General features: G+C 41.4%; 2 protein-coding genes across 2 annotated transcripts; both read left to right on the forward strand.

The window, feature by feature from the left end:
• Positions 1–324: 324 nt before the first annotated feature.
• Positions 325–12,012, forward strand: LOC110537430 (gamma-sarcoglycan). Its single transcript, XM_021623467.2, has 7 exons — positions 325–963; positions 1,387–1,488; positions 2,676–2,766; positions 9,138–9,257; positions 9,455–9,527; positions 10,555–10,678; positions 10,915–12,012. The coding sequence occupies exons 1-7, from the start codon at positions 766–768 to the stop codon at positions 11,086–11,088; spliced, it is 882 nt and encodes a 293-aa protein (XP_021479142.1). The 5' UTR covers positions 325–765; the 3' UTR covers positions 11,089–12,012.
• An 8,441-nt stretch (positions 12,013–20,453) lies between these two features.
• On the forward strand, positions 20,454–21,937 carry LOC110536847 (tumor necrosis factor receptor superfamily member 19). Its single transcript, XM_021622519.2, has 3 exons — positions 20,454–20,850; positions 21,025–21,141; positions 21,305–21,937. Exons 1-3 carry the CDS (start codon positions 20,592–20,594, stop codon positions 21,514–21,516), a joined length of 588 nt encoding a protein of 195 aa, XP_021478194.2. The 5' UTR covers positions 20,454–20,591; the 3' UTR covers positions 21,517–21,937.
• Positions 21,938–21,972: the final 35 nt, after the last annotated feature.

Consider the following 21,972-nt stretch of genomic DNA (forward strand, 5'->3'; position numbering starts at 1 on the left):
CATGAGTCAGATGATGTAAAAACCAGCAATCACTTAAGGTTATGTTACGGAAGATTCATTTTTGACCATCACACCACTTATTCCCATAGATTGTTCCCCTGTTTCAGTGGGGGAATACTGAACAGCTCATTAGGATGCTTTGAACAGGAACTGAACTGACATGTAATTACTGGGGAGATTTAGCAGAGTTGTTCCTGTTTTTCTTTTTAAGTGGTTCTTCACAACAAGATCTCATTAGTGTTCAGTGCTGTTCATCCTTTTGGAGGCAAAGTTATCATTTCCATCTCATCTTGTTCCCATCAGTTATTTAAAGCATGCAATGTATAGATTGAGAAATGTACAGTTCACAAATACATTTAGGATTTTGGGTCTCATATCCACTCTAAAAATAATTTCATCATGCTGAAGAGATGCCAGAAATTAAAAACTTCTAAACATCCAAATTGACTGGACTTCTGCTCAAAAGGATAATTTCACTCTCACCACGTTTGAAGCATTCGGTTTTCTGATTAGTTTCTAAACAAGGTACTGTATAATAATTGTTTATCTAAATAAAGTAATGCAACAGCAGATTACATGACTTCAATGCAATGTGGTCACACATATAGCAGCACATTATTGCATCTTTACTTCAAACTTGTATGACTTGTACACATAACATGTTGTATGAAAATGTTTCATTGTGATGCTCCATGTTTATGCTATGTTCCCCAAGGTTGTAGGTAGCCTATTCTGCAACAGTGCTATAACTGTCCTTCTCAGCTGATGGTTTTGCAGCAATACCCCCCACCAGCAGAGGGTGCTGAAGGCCCAGACACAGAGGAGCAGAATGATGATCACAGGCTGGGGGTCTATGGCTGGAGGAAGCGCTGCCTCTATCTGCTGGTGCTTCTCCTGCTCTCCACCCTGCTCGTCAACATTGCCCTGACAATCTGGATCCTCAGGGTCACCTGTCTCAACACAGTGAGTGCATTTCAACAGTATTTCTCTTCTCGCCTGCTATGAGGTTCCCTCTGACAATTTTGAGTAGGTGGCCAGGAGAAGGATGCATGAAATCAAATGAAATACTTTTGAGACTCACAAGGAGTACATGCTCAGTCTAGTTTGCTCAGTTCAGTATTTATCAGTGACAGTTGCTTATTACTAGACATCCTGGATGAGAGAGCCTATCTTGAAATGGGTTTTATCTATAATAAAACAGGGAAGTCATTTGTACACCTTTGTCTAGTTAAAGACCATCAAGGCATGTCGGCAGTCTCACAAAACACTTCAGAGGTACGATAAGATAACTTTAACTCTTCTGGAGGAGAATATCAGAATATTACAAGAGCAAGAATGACAAAACAGAGTTTGTATTAAAAGTTGATTTCCTTCTGATTGTTTCAGGAAGGAATGGGGCAGCTGAGAATAACATCAGATCGGGTGAGGCTTGATGGAGTGTCCGAGTTCCTCTTCTCTCTCTACGCCCAAGAGATACACTCCAAACAGGTAAACTAATTCAAGTTCTTTACATTGAACATTTACATATCTTCCTGTTTCCCTCGATGTTCTGGCTAACTCAGTGCTAACTCCACTTATACTGAATGAAGTGTCTGAGCCATGAGTTGAGGACCAATGAAATCATATTCCCTTGCAAAGATTGCATCATCATCCCTTTCGCCATGGATTAAATATTTTATTCATCAAATGTTTTTGTGTAAAAAGATTGAAATACCTATGTTACTATCACATTTAGTAATGGGGCGGCAGGGTAGCCTAGTGGTTAGAGAGTTGGACTAGTAAGGTTGCAAGTTCAAACCCCCGAACTGACAAGGTACAAATCTGTCATTCTGCCCCTGAACAGGCAGTTAACCCACTGTTCCTAGGCCGTCATTGAAAATAAGAATTTGTTCTTAACTGACTTGCCTAGTTAAATAAAGGTAAAATAAAATAAAAAATGACAGGATGCATTTCAAACTTCATCCACAGTAAAAGTTTTGTATGACTTTTTATTAAATTATTTTATTTATAGGAGAGGTGGGATGCACCAAAGCCAGCATTAACAATACGTTATACAATAAAGACGGCAGTTCAACAAGCCTATTTCACACCGTAGCCTGCTTGATTGGCAAGATAACTTTTATAATTTTGATTTTGCCACAAATTAAAATGTGGAACTGACTCACTCATGGATTGACGTTTCAGCATTGTCTCAATGAAGAGTTTGGCGTTTGACTAGCTAGTTAAAGCCAATTCATGCTTGATCCGAAAATGTGGTCGGAGGCGCAATTGCGGAGCCTTCAGAAGTATGCAGAGGCCAAATTGAGCTCCATACTGCATTGGCATGCGGCGCACACATTTTGTAACAATGCGGGAGACTCTGTATAGCCACGCATTGACATGATTGGTTGACGATAGGTGGGGCTGAAGGTCGTGTATAAATACAAACTCACATTCTTGACAACATCCTTCACAACAGTTCTGCGCTGCTCTGCGAAGAGCAACACATATGAATGCCCTGCCTTCTGCAGAGAGAACAGACCGTATCACCGTAAATTAATGAAGTCTGAGCTGGAATGTGAAGCTGACTGAAGCTGGCTAGTTTTAGAAAACCCTGAGTAGATTTAGCTTTAATTGTAGTATACCTCTCTGATCAGAATGACACTGCACTCAAACACTGTTCTCTTGCTTCACAGGACACCTCCCTTCTTATCCACTCTGAGTCCCAAAATGTCACGCTCCAAGCCTGCAATGGGAAAGGAGGTGTGTTAGGTAGCCTTAACCTGGGTAAGAGTCCATCTTTGCTAGCTACAAGAATGTGATATATAGTGCTATTATGACTCAAAACATGCTTCTAAGGAATCAAATTCAAAACTAGTATTTTTTAAATACACTTTTGATGTTTAATAGATGACTGTATAATGAACTCATGCTGATGTATCTATTAGTTTCTCTGTGGCACTGATAAGATGCAGACCTACTGGACTAAATAGATTTATGAGAAATGGAGATGTCAAAAAAAGCTAGGTGCAACTCTGAATAATCAGAAAGGATGGCTTTAATGTATTCAAATCAAAATGCCATAGATGGGATGCCTCCACATGAGCCCTGAAATATATTATTCTCAGTTTATGGGCTCATATATATATATATATGATTAATACTTTAGATCCCTACATTTGATGGCTAATATAAATAGCCTGTGAGTATTTATCAAAGTAGATGGCCCCTCCCTCCGTCCGTTTAAGCTAGAGATATGTTTTTTTGCATTGGATGCATTTCAGTCCACCGCATTCACCGATGTCGCACTTCTGCACCTGCGGTGAAAGGTGACAGAGCTAGAGCGGTGTTTGTCAGACCATGAGACATCCCAGAAATCGGTCTTCTCACAAAATAGTCGGTAGCGTCCGAACAGTTTGGCCCACAAACTATTATGACCCCTCTATGGAAAGATGCTCTACGACCCCCACAAGCGTCTTGGGACTCGTCTGAAGTCGGTACAGCCGATCTGCCAACTTCTGTCTGTAGCATCCAAACAGTTCGGTGTACACGGTAATGCCTCTCACAAACACATACATGTCAGTTGTGGGGCCTGTGGGCGTCCTAGAGCAACACAAGACTCGTCTGAAGGTCCGCCGTCAACCATTTGAAAATATTTATGGAAGTACAGTATATATGGAGACTGTTTAGTGCCAAAAATAAGGGGTTAAATATAAGTCAAAAAATAAAGATTCCTGATCTTTCTTAAACACTACATGACCAAAAGTATGTGGACAGCTGCTCGTTAAACATCTCATTCCAAAATCATGGGCATTAATATGAAGTTGGTCCCCCCTTTGCTGCTAGAACTGCCTCCAATCTTCTGGGAAGGCTTTCCACTAGATGTTGGAACATTGCTGCGGGGACTTGCTTCCATTCAGCCACAAGAGCATTAGTGAGGTCGGGCACTGATGTTGGGCGATAAGGCCTGGCTCGCAGTCAGCGTTCCAATTCATCCCAAAGGTATTCGATAGGGTTGAGGTCAGGGCTCTGTGCATGCCAGTCAAGTCCTTCAACACCGATCTCTGTATCGCTTCGTGCACGGGGCAGTGTCATGCTGAAACAGGAAAGGGCCTTCTCAAAACTGTTGCCACAAAGTTGGAAGCACAGAATCATCTTGATTGTAATGTATGCTGTAGCGTTAAGATTTCCTTTTGCTGGAACTAAGGGGCCTAGCTCAAACCATGAAAAACAGCCTCAGACCATTATTCCTCCTCCACCAAACTTTACAGTTGGCACTATGCAGTCGGGCAGGTAGCCAGACAGTGAAGCGTGATTCATCACTCCAGAGAATGTGTTTTCACTGCTCCAGAGTCCAATGGTGGAGCGCTTTACACCACTCCAGCTGATGATTGGCATTGCGCATGGTGATCTTAGGCTTGTGTGCGGCTGCTCGGCCATGGAAAACCATTTAATGAAGCTCCCAACGAACGGTTCTTGTGCTGGTGTTGCTTCCAGAGGCAGTTTGAACTGGGTTGTGAGTGTTGCAACCGAGGACAGACCGTTTTTACGTGCTAACAGTGAGGGAAACAAGTATTTGATCCTCTGCTGATTTTGTACGTTTGCCCACTGACAAAGAAATGATCCGTCTATAATTTTAATGGTAGGTTTATTTGAACAGTGAGAGACAGAATAACAACAAAAAAATCCAGAAAAACACATGTCAAAAATGTTATTAATTGGTTTGCATTTTAATGAGGGAAATAAGTATTTGACCCCTCTCAGTCAGAAAGATTTCTGGTTCCCATGTGTCTTTTATACAGGTAACGAGCTGAGATTAGGAGCACACTCTTAAAGGGAGTGCTCCTAATCTCAGTTTGTTACCTGTATAAAAGACACCTGTCCACAGAAGCAATCAATCAGATTCCAAACTCTCCACCATGGCCAAGATCAAAGAGCTCTCCAAGGATGTCAGGGACAAGATTGTAGACCTACACAAGGCTGGAATGGGCTACAAGACCATCACCAAGCAGCTTGGTGAGAAGGTGACAACAGTTGGTGCGATTATTTGCAAATGGAAGACAAACAAAATAACTGTCAATCTCCCTCGGCCTGGGGCTCCATGCAAGATCTCACCTTGTGGAGTTGCAATGATCATGAGAACGGTCAGGAATCAGTCCAGAACTACACGGGAGGATCTTGTCAATGATCTCAAGGCAGCTAGGACCATAGTCACTAAGAAAACAATTGGTAACACACTACGCCATGAAGGACTGAAATTCTACAGCACCCGCAAGTTCCCCCTGCTCAAGAAAGCACATATACATGCCCGTCTGAAGTTTGCCAATGAACATCTGAATGAATCAGAGGACAACTGGGTGAAAGTGTTGTGGTCAGATGAGACCAAAATTGAGCTCTTTGGCATCAACTCAACTCGCCGTGTTTGGAGGAGGAGGAATGCTGCCTATGACCCCAAGAACACCATCCCCACCGTCAAACATGGAGGTGGAAACATTATGCTTTGGGGGTGTTTTTCTGCTAAGGGGACAGGACAACTTCACCGCATCAAAGGGACGATGGAAGGGGCCATGTACCGTCAAATCTTGGGTGAGAACCTCCTTCCCTTAGCCAGGGCATTGAAAATGGGTCGTGGATGGGTATTCCAGCATGACAATGACCCAAAACACACAGCCAAGGAAACAAAGTAGTGGCTCAAGAAGAAGCACATTAAGGTCCTGGAGTGGCCTAGCCAGTCTCCAGACCTTAATCCCATAGAAAATCTGTGGAGGGAGCTGAAGGTTCGAGTTGCCAAACGTCAGCCTTGAAACATTAATGACATGGAGAAGATCTGCAAAGAGGAGTGGGACATCCCTCCTGAGATGTGTGCAAACCTGGTGGCCAACTACAAGAAACTGACCTCTGTGATTGCCAACAAGGGTTTTGCTACCAAGTACTAAGTCATGTTTTGCAGAGGGGTCAAATACGTATTTCCCTCATTAAAATGAAAATCAATTTATAACATTTTTGACATACATTTTTCTGGATTTTGTTGTTGTTATTCTGTCTCTCACTGTTCAAATAAACCTACCATTAAAATTATAGACTGATCATTTCTTTGTCAGTGGGCAAACGTACAAAATCAGCAGGGGATCAAATACTTTTTTTCCCTCACTGTATGTGCTTCAGCACTCTGCCGTCTCGTTCTTTGAGTTGGTGTGGCACAATCTGTTGGTCCGTGTGGAAAATATTGTATTTAATATGTTTTAGGCTAATAGCATTCAGGCCAATTTTTCATGAAAGTGTTTTATTTAGATATTTTTGGAGAAACTTCAAGGGGTCTGAATTCTAAATCAAATAGCTAATTATCCTTGGTATCACCTTAAAACAATTCTATATAGTTTAGAAGAACTCCCTCTCCCGGCTTAGACTGTTCTGGGTTATATTAGTTATGAAGGTAAGACCCAGATGCAGACAATGTTGAATTAACAATGGTTTAATAATCTAACAGGGGTAGGCAAAAGACAGGTCAAGGCAGGCAGGTGTCAATAAACCAGAGGTGGGGCAACGGTACCGGATGGCAGGCAGGCTCAGGAAGAGTGGTCAGGCAGGCGGGCTCAGAGTCAGGACAGGCAAGGGTCAAAACCAAGAGAGTGAGAAAAAGGGAGACTGGGAAAAGCAGGAGCTGAGACAAATGTTAGTCGATTTGACAAACAAGACGAACTGGCAACAGACCAACAGAGAACACAGGTATAAATACACAGGGGATAATGGGGAAAATGGGTGACAGTTGAAGGGGGGTGGAGACAATCACAAAGACAGGTTAAACAGATAAGGGTGTGACGGGTTATAACATAATGAGGGTGAGAGCGGATATTAACATTAATTATCTCCCAACTTAATGTATTCATGCTCAATGCTCTTTAAAATGTCTGTGTCCTCTCCATGTACTACAGTTGAAGTCGCAGGTTTACATACGCCTTAGCCAAATACATTTAAACTCAGTTTTTCACAATTCCTGACATTTAATCCTAGTAAAAATGCCCTTTCTTAGGTCAGTTAGCATCACCACTTTATTTTAAGAATGTGAAATGTCAGAACAATTGTAGAGCGAAAAATTTATTTCAGCTTTTATTTCTTTCATCACATTCCCAGTGGGTCAGAAGTTAACATACACTCAGTCAGTATTTGGGAGCATTGCCTTTAAGTTGTTTAACTTGGGTCAAACGTTTCGGGTAGCCTTCCACAAGCTTCCCACAATAAGTTGGGTGAATTTTGGCCCATTCCTCCTGATAGAGCTGGTGTAACGGAGTCAGGTTTGTAGGCCTCCTTGCTCGCACACGCCTTTTCAGTTCTGCCCACAAATTTTCTATAGGATTGACGTCAGGGCTTTGTGATGGCCACTCCAATACCTTGACTTTGTTGTCCTTAAGCCATTTTGCCACAACTTTGGAAGCTTAGGGTCATTGTCCATTTGGAAGACGCATTTGCGACCAACCTTTAACTTCCTGACTGATGTCTTGAGATGTTGCTTCAATATATCCACATAATTTCCCTTCCTCGCAATGCCATCTATTTTGTGAAGTGCACCAGCCCCTCCTGCAGCAAAGCATCCCCACAACATGATGCTGCCACCCCCGTGCTTCACGGTTGGGATGTTGTTCTTCGGCTTGCAGGCCTCCCCTTTTTCCTCCAAACATAACGATGGTCATTATGGCCAAACAGTTCTAATTTTGTTTCATCAGGCCAGAGGACATTTCTCCAAAAAGTACGATCTTTGTCCCCATGTGCAGTTGCAAACCGTAGTCTGGCTTTTTTATCACGGTTTTGGAGCAGTGGCTTCTTCCTTGCTGAGCGACCTTTCAGGTTATGTCGATATAGGACTCATTTTACTGTGGATATAGATATTTTTGTACCTGTTTCCTCCAGCAACTTCATAAGGTCCTTTGCTGTTGTTCTGGGATTGATTTGCACTTTTCGCACCAAAATATGTTCTGTCACGCCCTGACCGTAGAGATCCTTCTATTCTCTATGTTTGTTTGGTCAGGGTGTGACTCTGGTGGGAAAGTCTATGCTTTCTGGTTATTTGTTTTTGGCCGGGTATGATTCTCAATCAGGGACAGCTGTCTATCGTTGTCTCTGATTGGGAATCATACTTAGGCAGCCTTTTTTTCTTTTCTCATTTGTGGGTTGTTGTCTTTGTTTGTGGCATGTATAGCGTTACAGAGCTCCACTTTCATTTTGTTGGCGACATTTAAAATAAAAGAATGTACGCTTAACACGCTGCATCTTGGTCCGGTCATTTCCTTGAAGACGATCGTGACACGATCTCCTTCCTGAGTGGTATGACGGCTGCATTGTCCCATGGTGTTTATACTTGTGTACTATTGTTTGTACAGATGAACGTGGTACCTTCAGGCGTTTGGAAATTGCTCCCAAGGATGAACCAGACTTGCGGTCTACAATTTTTTTTCTGAGGTCTTGGCTGATTTCTTTTGATTTTCCCATGATGTCAAGCAAAGAGGCACTGAGTTTGAAGGTAGGCCTTGAAATACATCCACAGGTACACCTCCAATTGACTCAAATTATGTCAATTCGCCTATCAGAAACTTCTAAAGCCATGACATCATTTTCTGGAATGTTCCAAGCTGTTTAAAGGCACAGTGAACTTAGTGTATGTAAACTTCTCACCCACTGGAATTGTGATACAGTGAAATAATCTGTCTGCAAACAATTGTTGGAAAAATGACTTGCACAAAGTAGATGTCCTAACCGACTTGCCAAAACTATAGTTTGTTAACAAGTAATTTGTGGAGTGGTTGAAAAACAAGTTTTAATGACTCCAACCTAAGTGTATGTAAACTTGAGTAAAATATAAATGTGTTTCGGTAATGACCCTCATTAGGCAACTCAATGATTCCCATTTATGAAGCACCTTTCATTTCAGAATCTAAGCGTTTTTAAATATTGGTCTTAACTCGCATCTCCCACTATGTGTACGTGGAGATAGAAAATAGCTGTTCTGCTGAATCAAAACACTCTCCACACACAGTTATTGCTGTGTGGGTAGATGTGTTTGTAACATTTGAACTCAACCCACTGTGTGCATCCATTTACTTAAGTGTTAATTAAATGCCTACTGTGTTTTAATCACTTTGGTCATATAATTTATTTGTATTTAGGTCCACAATCCATGGAAAGCGTAGGACAACATTTTGAGGTGATGACAAGCACTGGGAAATTGTTATTTTCTGCTGGTACAGAACAGGTAGTTGTTGGAGCGGATAAGCTAACCATTACAGGTATGTGGGCATTTCACACTATTCAGAGAAACAGTCCAACTTTGTTTAATCATGAAACATCCTTTGTTACTTTTGTCTGATATACTGTAACTGTCAGGGATATGGTAATACATACAATATCTGCGTACTGATTCACATGATGTTATTATAAGAATATAGTCTAAACTGAGCAGTGCTCCTACATTTGTGTTCTACAGGGTCTGATGGTGCTCAGTGTGAACATTCCATAGAGACATCCCTGGTCAGGGCAGAGCATTCCATGGACTTGAGGTAACTTTAAAATGTTGACACCTAATGGCAGTTTTTATCTGATCATAGGGGAGAGAAGCCTTTGCTTTTCTTCTATTGTTAAATTAGAGTTTTGATAATTTTGTCTCCATTTCCTGTGACAGAAATAATCCCACCTTGGGTAAACAACATAACGATTAAACATAATTTGTTGTCTTACAGTCACCATGTGTATCACACAGCAGGGCAACATTTCCCAGACATCTTCTCTCTTCAATATAAATGTCCCATCAACAGCAGTGTCCGCAGTGGTGGAGTGCAGGCTGCAGCACAGACGTAACAGGCACGACAGTCCCCTGCTCTGGGGTTAGGAGCAGCGTGTGTTTCCTGTGCCGTTGTTATCTCTCCCTCCATCTTGGTTTCCCCAGTGTGTGGCCCTCAGAATGCACAGCGCTCTGCTCACTCTCTCTCCCTCAGCATACAAAGTGTCCTACCTTAACGAATCGTAATCCTAATGCCACACACTCCATGTACTGCCAGTGGGTGGGAGTAGAGACCTCCTCTTTTGTGTACATGAGTGGGCAGACCTATAAATTGGAACTTATGTATTTAGGGGCTTTACTGTCGATGTAAAGAGATGCTTTTGTGGAAATATGTAAATCCAATTTACATGTTTAATTAAGATAAGAGGTATTAAGCTAATTTCTGATTTGGATGGCTCAAGGGGTCTCATAGCAACAGCTTGGAGATGGTGTGCATAAATATTCATGTCATTGGCTCATATTGCTCGGTGAAAACCCCCAGTGAATTTGTCCACAGTTCTTTCAGTCTCTGCCGATTTCCAACAAATTAAATTCAAATATGTTCTGTATTCAAATTGATAACATGACTAAATACATTTGAATGTAGACTGAATAAATGTGCTAAACTGGTAATGTGTGGATTTTCTGCCACCTATAGGCTTAATTAAAGTCCAATTCAGCCTTCTAAGTGTAAAGCATGTACCACTTGTGTCCATTCTCTTATTATCTAATATCCTTTACTGTATACTGTCTTTCTGTGTGTTCAGGCTAGAGGCCCCCACCCGGTCCCTCCACCTGGATGCTCCAAAGGGAGTCCACATCAAAGCAGTGTCCGGCAGCGGCCAGGCCGTGTCCAGCATGGACATCTCTCTACTCTCTATGGACGGAGTGGTAAGAAGAGGCACCACTAAATCTAGGATAGCACACATGGCAACACTTTTTACTTCAGTGTCCTGATTACAATACTTAATACACCTTTTACGAATTCATTTGCATTGGAATAAGGACACTGTCATGTTTCCAAATATATTTCTTATTGTTAGCAAAAACTAAATGAATGTCTTATAGTTCATGTGCTCAAACAAATAATGAATATAGCATCATATTATTTTCCTCTCTTTCTGCAGTTGATTCTGGATGCTGAGAGGGTGCAGCTGCCCAGGTTACCTCTGAGTGGAGAAGGAGAGAAAGGGAGTCCTGGGGAGCAGTTGTATGAAGTGTGTGTGTGTCCTGATGGAAGACTGTACCTGTCCAAAGCTGGTCACACCTCCACCTGCCATGACAACAGTCACAATTGTTAAAAGACCACACTCTATTATCTTGAGATTTGTATTTACCTGGGTTCATCTTTATACATACATCATCATTGTGCAGTCAGTCGTGTCTTGCCTGAAAATTATGCAAAGTGCATATTAGAAAAATATGAAAGTTCAGAAAACTTTTAATAAAACAACATTTGTATATTTTAATAGTTTTTTTTTCACAGCTTCATATCTAAAAGATGTACATGCAAGGTGTTCTACTCTAGTGGCACCAACTATGTTACCTGTTTTGTCTGGGAATAGTTTCATTAATTATATTTGTGGATATTTTCATCCCTTTCACAGTAAACATGTTGGTTATGATGTTGTACAACCGGATAACATGTATGATACTATACGTCCTATATGATATTGTACGACCGCTATTCCATCCATAACGTAACCTATTGTAGGGTAATATATCATACTAAACGGAGGAAAACAAATGCATTTTCCAAATCATACGCATTGCTCTGAAGACAGGTTGATATTTTGAACATGCAGTGTACATATGTGATTGAAGATTGTTCAGGGGGAGCTTGATGCGCTAGTATCTGGCAGGCGGCAACAGTATTTGTTGAAAAAGTAGCCTACCCAATAGCCGTGTCTGCGAACTACACTTCTGACTGGGTATTTAGGAGTGGGGCGCGGTATTTTCTAGGAACCTGTTATGGAATAAACTCTGTTGCCTTATCTTGCCTATGGTAGCATCATATGTCATGTCCGCCAGATATCTACTTATATTACTGTACTTAATAGCTTCTTATGTCAATTAACATTGGACGTACTGTATCAGAAGATGGACCGTTTAATCGCATTATTATGAGCGTGGGTGGTATAAAAGTATTAGCTCATTGATTCCCATCCAGGTATTGGCAGACATTTTGAGACAATAGTTAACATTGAGTGGAAGCTAAAGAAGATGCTGTCGCTTTTACTGGAGGTGATTATTTTGTGCTCTATGGTAAGGCATAAAGTTTTTCATTTACGGATGTAGTTTTTCATTTGTTCTAGTGTATCTGAAGTCTGTGAGTGATGCTCTTGGTCAGGTTCATGGAACTGCAGTGGAGAATAGAGAATGCAGGGAGCAGGAGTACAGGGATGAAGCAGGGGACTGTGTCGCCTGCAGACAGTGTGGATCTGGGCAGGAGTTATCCACGGTGAGTAGTCTATCAAACGTATTCCCTCCTGTCAAAATTATTGATACAACCAGTCATGCCGTTGTAAGAATATAATTAATGTGCGCGCAGCAAGTAGACTAGCGGTTAAGAGCTTTGGGCCAGTAAGAAAGGTTCCCCTATAAGATAATACAAATCGCTGGTTCGAAACCCTGAGCCGACTAGGTGAAAAATGTGTCAATCTGAACCTGAGCAAGGCACTTAACCCTAATTGCTCTGGATAAGAGCATCTGCCAAATGACTAAAATGTTATGTATTTCCTGTTACATACTTTGTTGACATATGAAACATTTTACACATGTTACTATGCAAGTTGTCTCTTTCTCTCTCAACCACTGTCAGCGACCTCTGCTTGCTGTTCCTTAACAAACTCCCAACCCCCACCACACCATCAACTGGGTATCCTGTGTGTGTTTGTTAAACCCCTCAGGAATGTGGTTTTGGCTATGGGGCGGGTGCTCGCTGTGCACCCTGCAGACCGGGGCGCTACAAAGAGGAAACAGGAGGGCAGAAATGCAAGCCGTGTCTATCATGTGCCCACACCAGCCGCCTCCATAGAGCCAACTGCACCACCACAGGAAACGCTGTGTGTGGAGACTGTCTGCCCGGGTGAGGACAGCTGCTGTCTCATCCTCCCCATTATCTTCGAAGTGTCTCCATTTTCCATCACATATGCTGTTGTTGTTGTATTACAGGTTCTATAGGAAAAGCAAGCTGAGTGGGTTTCAGGACATGGACTGTGTACCCTGTGGAGACCCTCCTCATGCCTATGAGCCTCTCTGTGAGTAGGCCTTTTCATCAATACAAATGATCTATGCACACTCACACACACTACATACTCTCACAGACATACATATTGACGCCACACTCACACAGACACAAATTGTATTAGTCACATACACATGGTTAGCAGATGTTATTGCAAGTGTAGCGAAATGCTTATGCTTCTGGTTCCAACAGTGCAGCAGTATCTAACAGGTAATATCTAACAATTTCACAACAAAACCTAATATCTGAAAAAATTCCACAACTAAACCTAATACACACAATCTAGTAAAGGAATGGGATAAGAATATATCAGTATACAATATATGGATGAGCAGTGACAGAGCAGCTGAGATGCAATAGATAGTAAAGAATGGATAGTGAAGGACACAGTATTCTTTATATACATATGAAATGAGTAATGCGAGATATGTAAACATTCTTGAAGTGGCATTATTAAAGTGACTAGTATTCCATTTATTAAAGTGGCCAATGATATCAAGTCTGTAGGTAGGCAGCCGCCTCTCTGTGCTTGTGGTGGCTGTTTAACAATCTGATGGCCTTGAGATAGAAGCTGTAGTTTCAATCTCTCTGTCCCAGCTTTGATACACCTGTACTGACCTCGCCTTCTGGATGGAAGCGGGGTGAACAGGCAGTGGCTCGGGTGGTTATTGTCCTTGATGATATGTTTTGCCTTCCAGTGACATCGGATGTTGTAGGTTTCCTGGAGGGCAGGTAGTTTGCCCCCTGTGATGCGTTGTGCAGACTGCACTACCCTCTGGAGAGCCTTGCGGTTGTGGGCGGTGCAGTTGCCATTCCAGGCGGTGATACAGCCCGACAGGATGCTCTCAATTGTGCACCTGTAAAAGTTAGTGAGTGTTTTTGGTGACAAGCCAAATTTCTTCAGCCTCCTGAGGTTGAAGAGGCGCTGTTGCGCCTTGTTCACCACACTGTCTGTGTGCGTGGACCATTTCAGTTTGTCGGTACACCAAGGAACTTAAAACTTTACACCTTCTCCACTGCTGTCCCGTCGATGTGGATAGGGGGGTGCTCCCTTTGCTGTTTCCTGAAGTCCACAATAATCTCTTTTGTTTTTCTGACATTGAGTGAGAGGTTATTTTCCTGACACCATACTCCGTGGGCCCTCACCTCCTCCCTGTAGGCTGTCTCGTCATTGTTGGTAAATAAGCCTACCACTGTTGTGTCATCTGCAAACTTTATTGAGTTGGAAGCGTGCATGGATGGAGGTGTGCATGGCCACGTAGTCGTAGGTGAACAGGTTGTACAGGAGGGGGCTGAGAACACACCTTTGTGGGGCCCCAGTGTTGAGGATCAGCGGAGTAGAGATGTTGTTTCCTACCTTCAAAACCTGGGGGGCGGCCCTTCAGGAAGTCCAGGACCCAGTTGCACATGGCGAGGTCGAGACCCTGGGTCTCAAGCTTAATGATGAGTTTGGAGGGTACCATGGTGTTGAATGCTGAGCTGTAGTCAATGAACAGCATTTTTACATACAGTTGAAGTCGGAAGTTTACATACACCTTAGCCAAATACATTTAAATTCAGTTTTTCACAATTCCTGACATTTAATACCAGTAAAAAGTCCCTGTCTTAGGTCAGTTAGGATCACCACTTTATTTTAAGAATGTGAAATGTCAGAATAATAGTAGAGAGTGATTTATTTCTACTTTTATTTCTTTCATCACATTCCCAGTGGGTCAGAAGTTTACATACACTCATATTTGGTAGCATTGCCTTTAAATTGTTTAACTTGGGTCAAACGTTTCGGGTAGCCTTCCACAAGCTTCCCACAATAAGTTGGGTGAATTTTGGCCCATTCCTCCTGACAGAGCTGGTGTAACTGAGTCTTCTGATAGGCTAATTGACATAATTTGAGTCAATTGGAGGTGTACCTGTGGATGTATTTCACGGCCTACCTTCAAACTCAGTGCCTCTTTGCTTGACATCACGGTCACTGTAGGTACGACGTGTCGTGGTAATTTCCTGTATTACTAAGTGAAAGGAGAGTTTATAAACCACACACAAGTCAGAGTTATACTTTAAACTTAATCTTTTAATAATATGAGCTTCCCCATAGCCATTTGACTCTCAGATCAATTCAGTCTATAAATGAATTCTGAGAGTGCTTACAAAATGGCAACTGAGATCTTTTATAGCAAAGATCCACCCCTCCCAACTCACAATGACGAACCACAGGTCTTAGGAAAACTGCATAAAGGAAGACTTTTACTTGAGAGAGGAGTATCCCATAGCCAGACAGCATTAGCTATACATTATCGTTCAGTTTGGTCTCCTAAACGAAGTTCTTATCTTGTTCTTGGTACAACATAGTGCCAAAACATTACCTCATCCAATGGCATATATCAATTGTCAATTCTAGATACTCCCATCTCAAATACAATCCCTCCTGGACAAGCTCATGTAGAGGAGAGTGAGCCTCTAAGTCAAGATAAGGGCAACATCAGAGGGGACATACAATGGTTCCAGACACTGCCATACTCTTCCCCCAAATGGGAAAAGTAGGGAGTGACTAGCACAGACATTGTGGAGCCAAGAGATAATTGGTTCCCCCCCAATCATCCCTTCACATGGTTTAAAAGAAACCTTCACATATAAAGACAAGCCTGACCTCTCCCCTCTCTGGGCCCCAAGTGACTTTACCCACATAAGCATATTTATGAAAGTAGATAAAACATCTTATTTATCAATGTTACCTAACTAATTCTGATTCTGCTACGACAGACGTCATCGATGCACTTATTGATGAAGCCAATGACTGATGTGGTGTACTCCTCAATGCCACCGGAGGAATCCCGGAACATATTTCAGTCTGTGCTAGCAAAACAGTTCTGTTGCTTAGCATCTGCTTCATCTGACCACTTTTTTTTATTGATCTGGTGCTTCCTGCTTTAATTTTTGCTTGTAAGCAGGAATCAGGAAATTAGAATTATGGTCAAAATGTGCACTTATAAATCATAACAATTTGAATCAAAATACAGCTGTAGACAGAAGTCAAAGATCAAACATCACACATACAACTGATGTCTCTCATGAGTTCTGCCCCATAGGAAAAGTCCAAGTTACTTTTATCATGCTTGTAGTCAACCCCCTGTGATGTCACTGCATACGTCATTACCTGCTACTCCTCAGACCAAGCCCATGCATACACAGCTATAATAACTTGCAAGAGATACAATAGTTCCAGTGTTTTCTAAGGCCTCAGCAGTAAATGTCCACTCCCCCAAGTTGATTTATAGAGGTATGTCTGACTAGCCTCTTATCTCTTCTACTCCCCTGTAAGGGCTCTTTGTTTATCTTTGAAATGCTTTTTCACAGACCCCGTTTCTTTATAAGAGGCAGAGACTTAGAAAAGATTGGAACAATTCTAAAACCTTACAATGAATATATATATTGTTAATCTGTAGTCTAGGACCCTATAAATGTAGAGGAGGAGGGGTCCCATAGCCCCTCCCCTTCTATTAATACAACATAAGAATATCAATTATTTTATTATAATACATTATAATACATCAAACATTTGGGGCAGCCCCTATCATGACCCCAATTTGACCCCATCAAGGGCGAGCTCTGGGTGAGCGTTTTCTTGTTTGCTTATGGCGGAATACAGCTCATTCAATGCTGTCTTAGTGCCAACCTCTGACTGTGGTGGTATGTAAACAACAACGAAACACACAGATGAAAACTCTCTAGGTAGGTTGTGTGGTCTAAAGTTTATCATGATACACTATCTCACAATAGCTTGAGACTTCCTTAGATATCGTACACCAGCTGTTATTTACAAAAATAAAAGACGCCGCTGTTCTATCCTGCCGGTGCAGCATATAACCAGGCAGCTGTATGTTGATAGTGTGGTTGTTCAGCCACGTTTCCGTGAAGCATAAGATATTACAGTTTTTAATGTCCTGTTGGTAGTTTAATCTTCCGCGTAGGTCATCTATTTTATTGTCCAAAGACTGCACGTTTGCTTGCAGAATGGAAGAATGTGGGGGTTTATTCGATCGGCCATGAATTCTCAGAAGGCAGCCCGCCCTCCGGCCCCTTTTTCTCTGCCTCCTCTCCATGCAAATCACAGGGATCTGGGCCTGTACCAGAGAAAACAGTATACAGTGCCTTGCGAAAGTATTCGGCCCCCTTGAACTTTGCGACCTTTTGCCACATTTCAGGCTTCAAACATAAAGATATAAAACTGTATTTTTTTGTGAAGAATCAACAACAAGTGGGACACAATCATGAAGTGGAATGACATTTATTGGATATTTCAAACTTTTTTAACAAATCAAAAACTGAAAAATTGGGCGTGCAAAATTATTCAGCCCCTTTACTTTCAGTGCAGCAAACTCTCTCCAGAAGTTCAGTGAGGATCTCTGAATGATCCAATGTTGACCTAAATGACTAATGATGATAAATACAATCCACCTGTGTGTAATCAAGTCTCCGTATAAATGCACCTGCACTGTGATAGTCTCAGAGGTCCGTTAAAAGCGCAGAGAGCATCATGAAGAACAAGGAACACACCAGGCAGGTCCGAGATACTGTTGTGAAGAAGTTTAAAGCCGGATTTGGATACAAAAAGATTTCCCAAGCTTTAAACATCCCAAGGAGCACTGTGCAAGCGATAATATTGAAATGGAAGGAGTATCAGACCACTGCAAATCTACCAAGACCTGGCCGTCCCTCTAAACTTTCAGCTCATACAAGGAGAAGACTGATCAGAGATGCAGCCAAGAGGCCCATGATCACTCTGGATGAACTGCAGAGATCTACAGCTGAGGTGGGAGACTCTGTCCATAGGACAACAATCAGTCGTATATTGCACAAATCTGGCCTTTATGGAAGAGTGGCAAGAAGAAAGCCATTTCTTAAAGATATCCATAAAAAGTGTTGTTTAAAGTTTGCCACAAGCCACCTGGGAGACACACCAAACATGTGGAAGAAGGTGCTCTGGTCAGATGAAACCAAAAGTGAACTTTTTGGCAACAACGCAAAACGTTATGTTTGGCGTAAAAGCAACACAGCTGAACACACCATCCCCACTGTCAAACATGGTGGTGGCAGCATCATGGTTTGGGCCTGCTTTTCTTCAGCAGGGACAGGGAAGATGGTTAAAATTGATGGGAAGATGGATGGAGCCAAATACAGGACCATTCTGGAAGAAAACCTGATGGAGTCTGCAAAAGACCTGAGACTGGGACGGAGATTTGTCTTCCAACAAGACAATGATCCAAAACATAAAGCAAAATCTACAATGGAATGGTTCAAAAATAAACATATCCAGGTGTTAGAATGGCCAAGTCAAAGTCCAGACCTGAATCCAATCGAGAATCTGTGGAAAGAACTGAAAACTGCTGTTCACAAATGCTCTCCATCCAACCTCACTGAGCTCGAGCTGTTTTGCAAGGAGGAATGGGAAAACATTTCAGTCTCTCGATGTGCAAAACTGATAGAGACATACCCCAAGCGACTTACAGTTGTAATCGCAGTAAAAGGTGGCGCTACAAAGTATTAACTTAAGGGGGCTGAATAATTTTGCACGCCCAATTTTTCAGTTTTGATTTGTTAAAAAAGTTTGAAATATCCAATAAATGTCGTTCCACTTCATGATTGTGTCCCACTTGTTGTTGATTCTTCACAAAAAAATACAGTTTTATATCTTTATGTTTGAAGCCTGAAATGTGGCAAAAGGTCGCAAAGTTCAAGGGGGCCGAATACTTTCGCAAGGCACTGTACTTTCGCAAGGCACTGTATAGTTTGCGTCGGCCTCGTCAGACTCGTTAAAGGAAAAAAAGGATTCTGCCAGTCCATGGCGAGTAATCGCAGTCCTGCACATTGACTCGGTAGCGGTATTCCTTGTATATAGCCTCGTTATTATTTTATTATGTTACTATTTCCGTTTATTTCTTCTTATTTACTAATTCTTTTTTTCTTACTTTTTAACTGCACTGTTGGGAAAGGGCTCATAAGTAAGCATTTCACGGGAAAAATCTACGGCTGTTATATTCAGTGCATTTGACAAATAACATTTTATGTGATTTTGATTTCCCCATAGGCAAGATTGGGCTTCAGTCCATGTACTATAAGCACGCTTAATGTTACTGTACCACTTTTAGAATAATTTAAGAAAATATTTCCAGGGAACATGTGAAATGTGCTTTACTGATGTCTGTCTGTTTAACCATCTTTCTGGGATTGTTTGCACACACATATCCACTATGTACCAGCCTCAAATGAAATTCTTGGAAGATCAAATCATGCCCACCACTATTTTGTAGTGGAGTGTGAGCTAGCTGGCTGTTGAACTTCCGTCTCTCTCTGTGTTTAACTTGGCAGTCAAATGGGGTTGAAATAAGAACACATTTCCCAGATGTTACAACCTACTGTTAGATGTTAGGTATGGAAAAATACTCCTGGTATTGAAGCACACTTTGATACCATAAAAGGCATATTTAGATGATTTTGAGATTGCAAAAACTTATTTGAAGTCCATCTGAGAACTCTTGTAGTTGAAATGTGAAATTCTTATGAGACAAATAGGTTGTTGTATCCTAGAGTGACAGTGCTCTCCAAGTGTCTTCTCACTACATGCCTCCAGTTGTGATGGAGCAGCATTTCATTCATAGTGACTTTTATAAAACAAAAACAAAGTGTAGACCAGCACAAGTAAGTTATTGCATATCCTTCCAACTGAAGGATCTTACCGTAGTTTGTACTTCCAATCACTTTTTTGAGAAAATAAGCTTGAAAAAAATTAATATGTGCTTGTTTTTGATTTCCTGACACCTTTTAGACACCTCTGTTCTGGTGGTTCAGTTTGGTGATGCCCCAGGGTATGTTCGGTTTGGTTGTCAAACCAAAGGGTTTTGGCACAGAACAGTGTTATGATTAGATCAGCATGTAAATTTGTTTCAGTGGATTGTCCTCTATCTGAACTGATAAGCAGGAAAGATTTGGGGAGACAAAGACAACCAGACTCAATGTGCTGTCTTTGGATTTGAGAAGCCACTACCAAAGAGGACATATGAGATAGCATTCACTGCCTTACTGAAAACCTAATATACACATGCCAACACACACTGCACCCACACTCAATTACAAATCTGAATTATCCCATACTTAAATACTTTGAGAAAGTGGGTGTCATAACAACTAGAGGTCGACCGATTATGATTTTTCAACGCCGATACCGATTGGAGGACCAAAAAAAAGCAGATACCGATTAAATTGGACAATTTTTTTTTTTTTTTTAACATTTTTTATTTAGAATAATGACAATTACAACAATACTGAATTAACACTTATTTTAACATAATATAATACATCAATAAAAATCCATTTAGACTCAAATAAATAATGTTCAATTTGGTTTAAATAATGCAAAAAACAGTGTTGGAGAAGTGAAATATGTGCCATGTAAAAAAGCTAACGTTTAAGTTCCTTGCTCAGAACATGAGAACATATGAAAGTTGGTGGTTCCTTTTAACATGAGACTTCAATATTCCAAGGTAAGAACTGTTCTATAATTAAATGCATGTTTGTGGGTGTGCTGTATTGCACCCAAGGATAAACAGCTGTAGTGATATTTGTGCACATGCGTGTGTGTTTATGCATGTTTACTGTGTAGGCAGTAGCAGGGTGAACCTGGTGCCCCTTTCGTCTGTTGTGGCAAGCTCCAGGGACACTGTCCTGGCTGTAGTCATCTGCATCGCTCTGACTTCTGTCCTACTGGCCCTAATGCTTTTCTGTGCCATCTACTGCAAAAGACAGCTGGAGAAGAAACCTCATGGTAACCCTGCCTGAATCACAGATTCTCACTCATCCCTCGTGTCGACTAAGATTGTAATCATGTCAAACAATGTTTAATGCAGATATTATGCTGTATTTATACCATGCCAAATATTTGATATAAACACTTGTGTTAATGTAAAAAGTAAATAACTTTTGTTTTTGCACTAATCAGAGCCATGCCAGGGTGGTAGCTGCCATGATGCAAAGTTCCCCAGCTTTGAGAATATTCAGGTCTATCAGCTACATGAAATCACCTCAAACAGCTACCATGGCACGGGCATAACTTGTGGTATGTTGTTCTGTTAGCCTGGGCTTGCAAATAACCTTTTCATGTCATTCTTTACTAATATGCACATGGCGCCAAATCCACATTTGAGAAGAGTGCATAACTTGAATTTCTGCACTTGACATGTCCCATCAACATCTCTAAAACTGCATTTTCCTGTCCTAAGGTCAAGTGAAGCTTTTCCCTTATCAGTTCTCTGAGGAACCTTGCAGCACGGAGAACAGCAATGGTATGGCCACATATCCTGCCTGGGACTCACAGAGAAGACCATTAGAGAACACATTGCCCAGTGAGCTGAACCATGATCTCTACCAAACTGATGTGGAAGTGTCTGATGAGGAAGACGAGAAGACGTGGACCCATGCTGTATTAAACTAAAGATCTGGGATTCACTAAACTGAGTAGGCCTAAAAGCAGAGCCCATTTCTTCATGAGGATAACCTTTGATATGTTGACTGTCATAACAGACTTGTGGTTATGTGAAAGACATTGCAACTGCTGACAGAAACGTGACTTGCTGGTTTCAAAGCCATTCAAACTTGTATTTTCTGCTTCTGTTATTTTCCAGAGCTCATCTCATTGCTATTACCAAATATGTGTGGGCCAATGTCTGATATAGTCCAAGTTTAAATTTAACCAATTCTCTTGGATTTTTAAAAAGCTTATAATTTACAGTCTCATCCAAAATTATTGGCACGCTTGATAAAGATGAACAAACAATTCTGAGCTATTGTATTTTAGTACAATTGCTTAGAAAAAGATAGTTTAACAAATAATAAAAAATCTCAATGATGGATGGCACCCATTTTTAATACTTTGTTTTTGACATTATGA

This window comes from Oncorhynchus mykiss, chromosome 12, assembly GCF_013265735.2.
Source record: "Oncorhynchus mykiss isolate Arlee chromosome 12, USDA_OmykA_1.1, whole genome shotgun sequence".
NCBI lineage: Eukaryota > Metazoa > Chordata > Actinopteri > Salmoniformes > Salmonidae > Oncorhynchus > Oncorhynchus mykiss.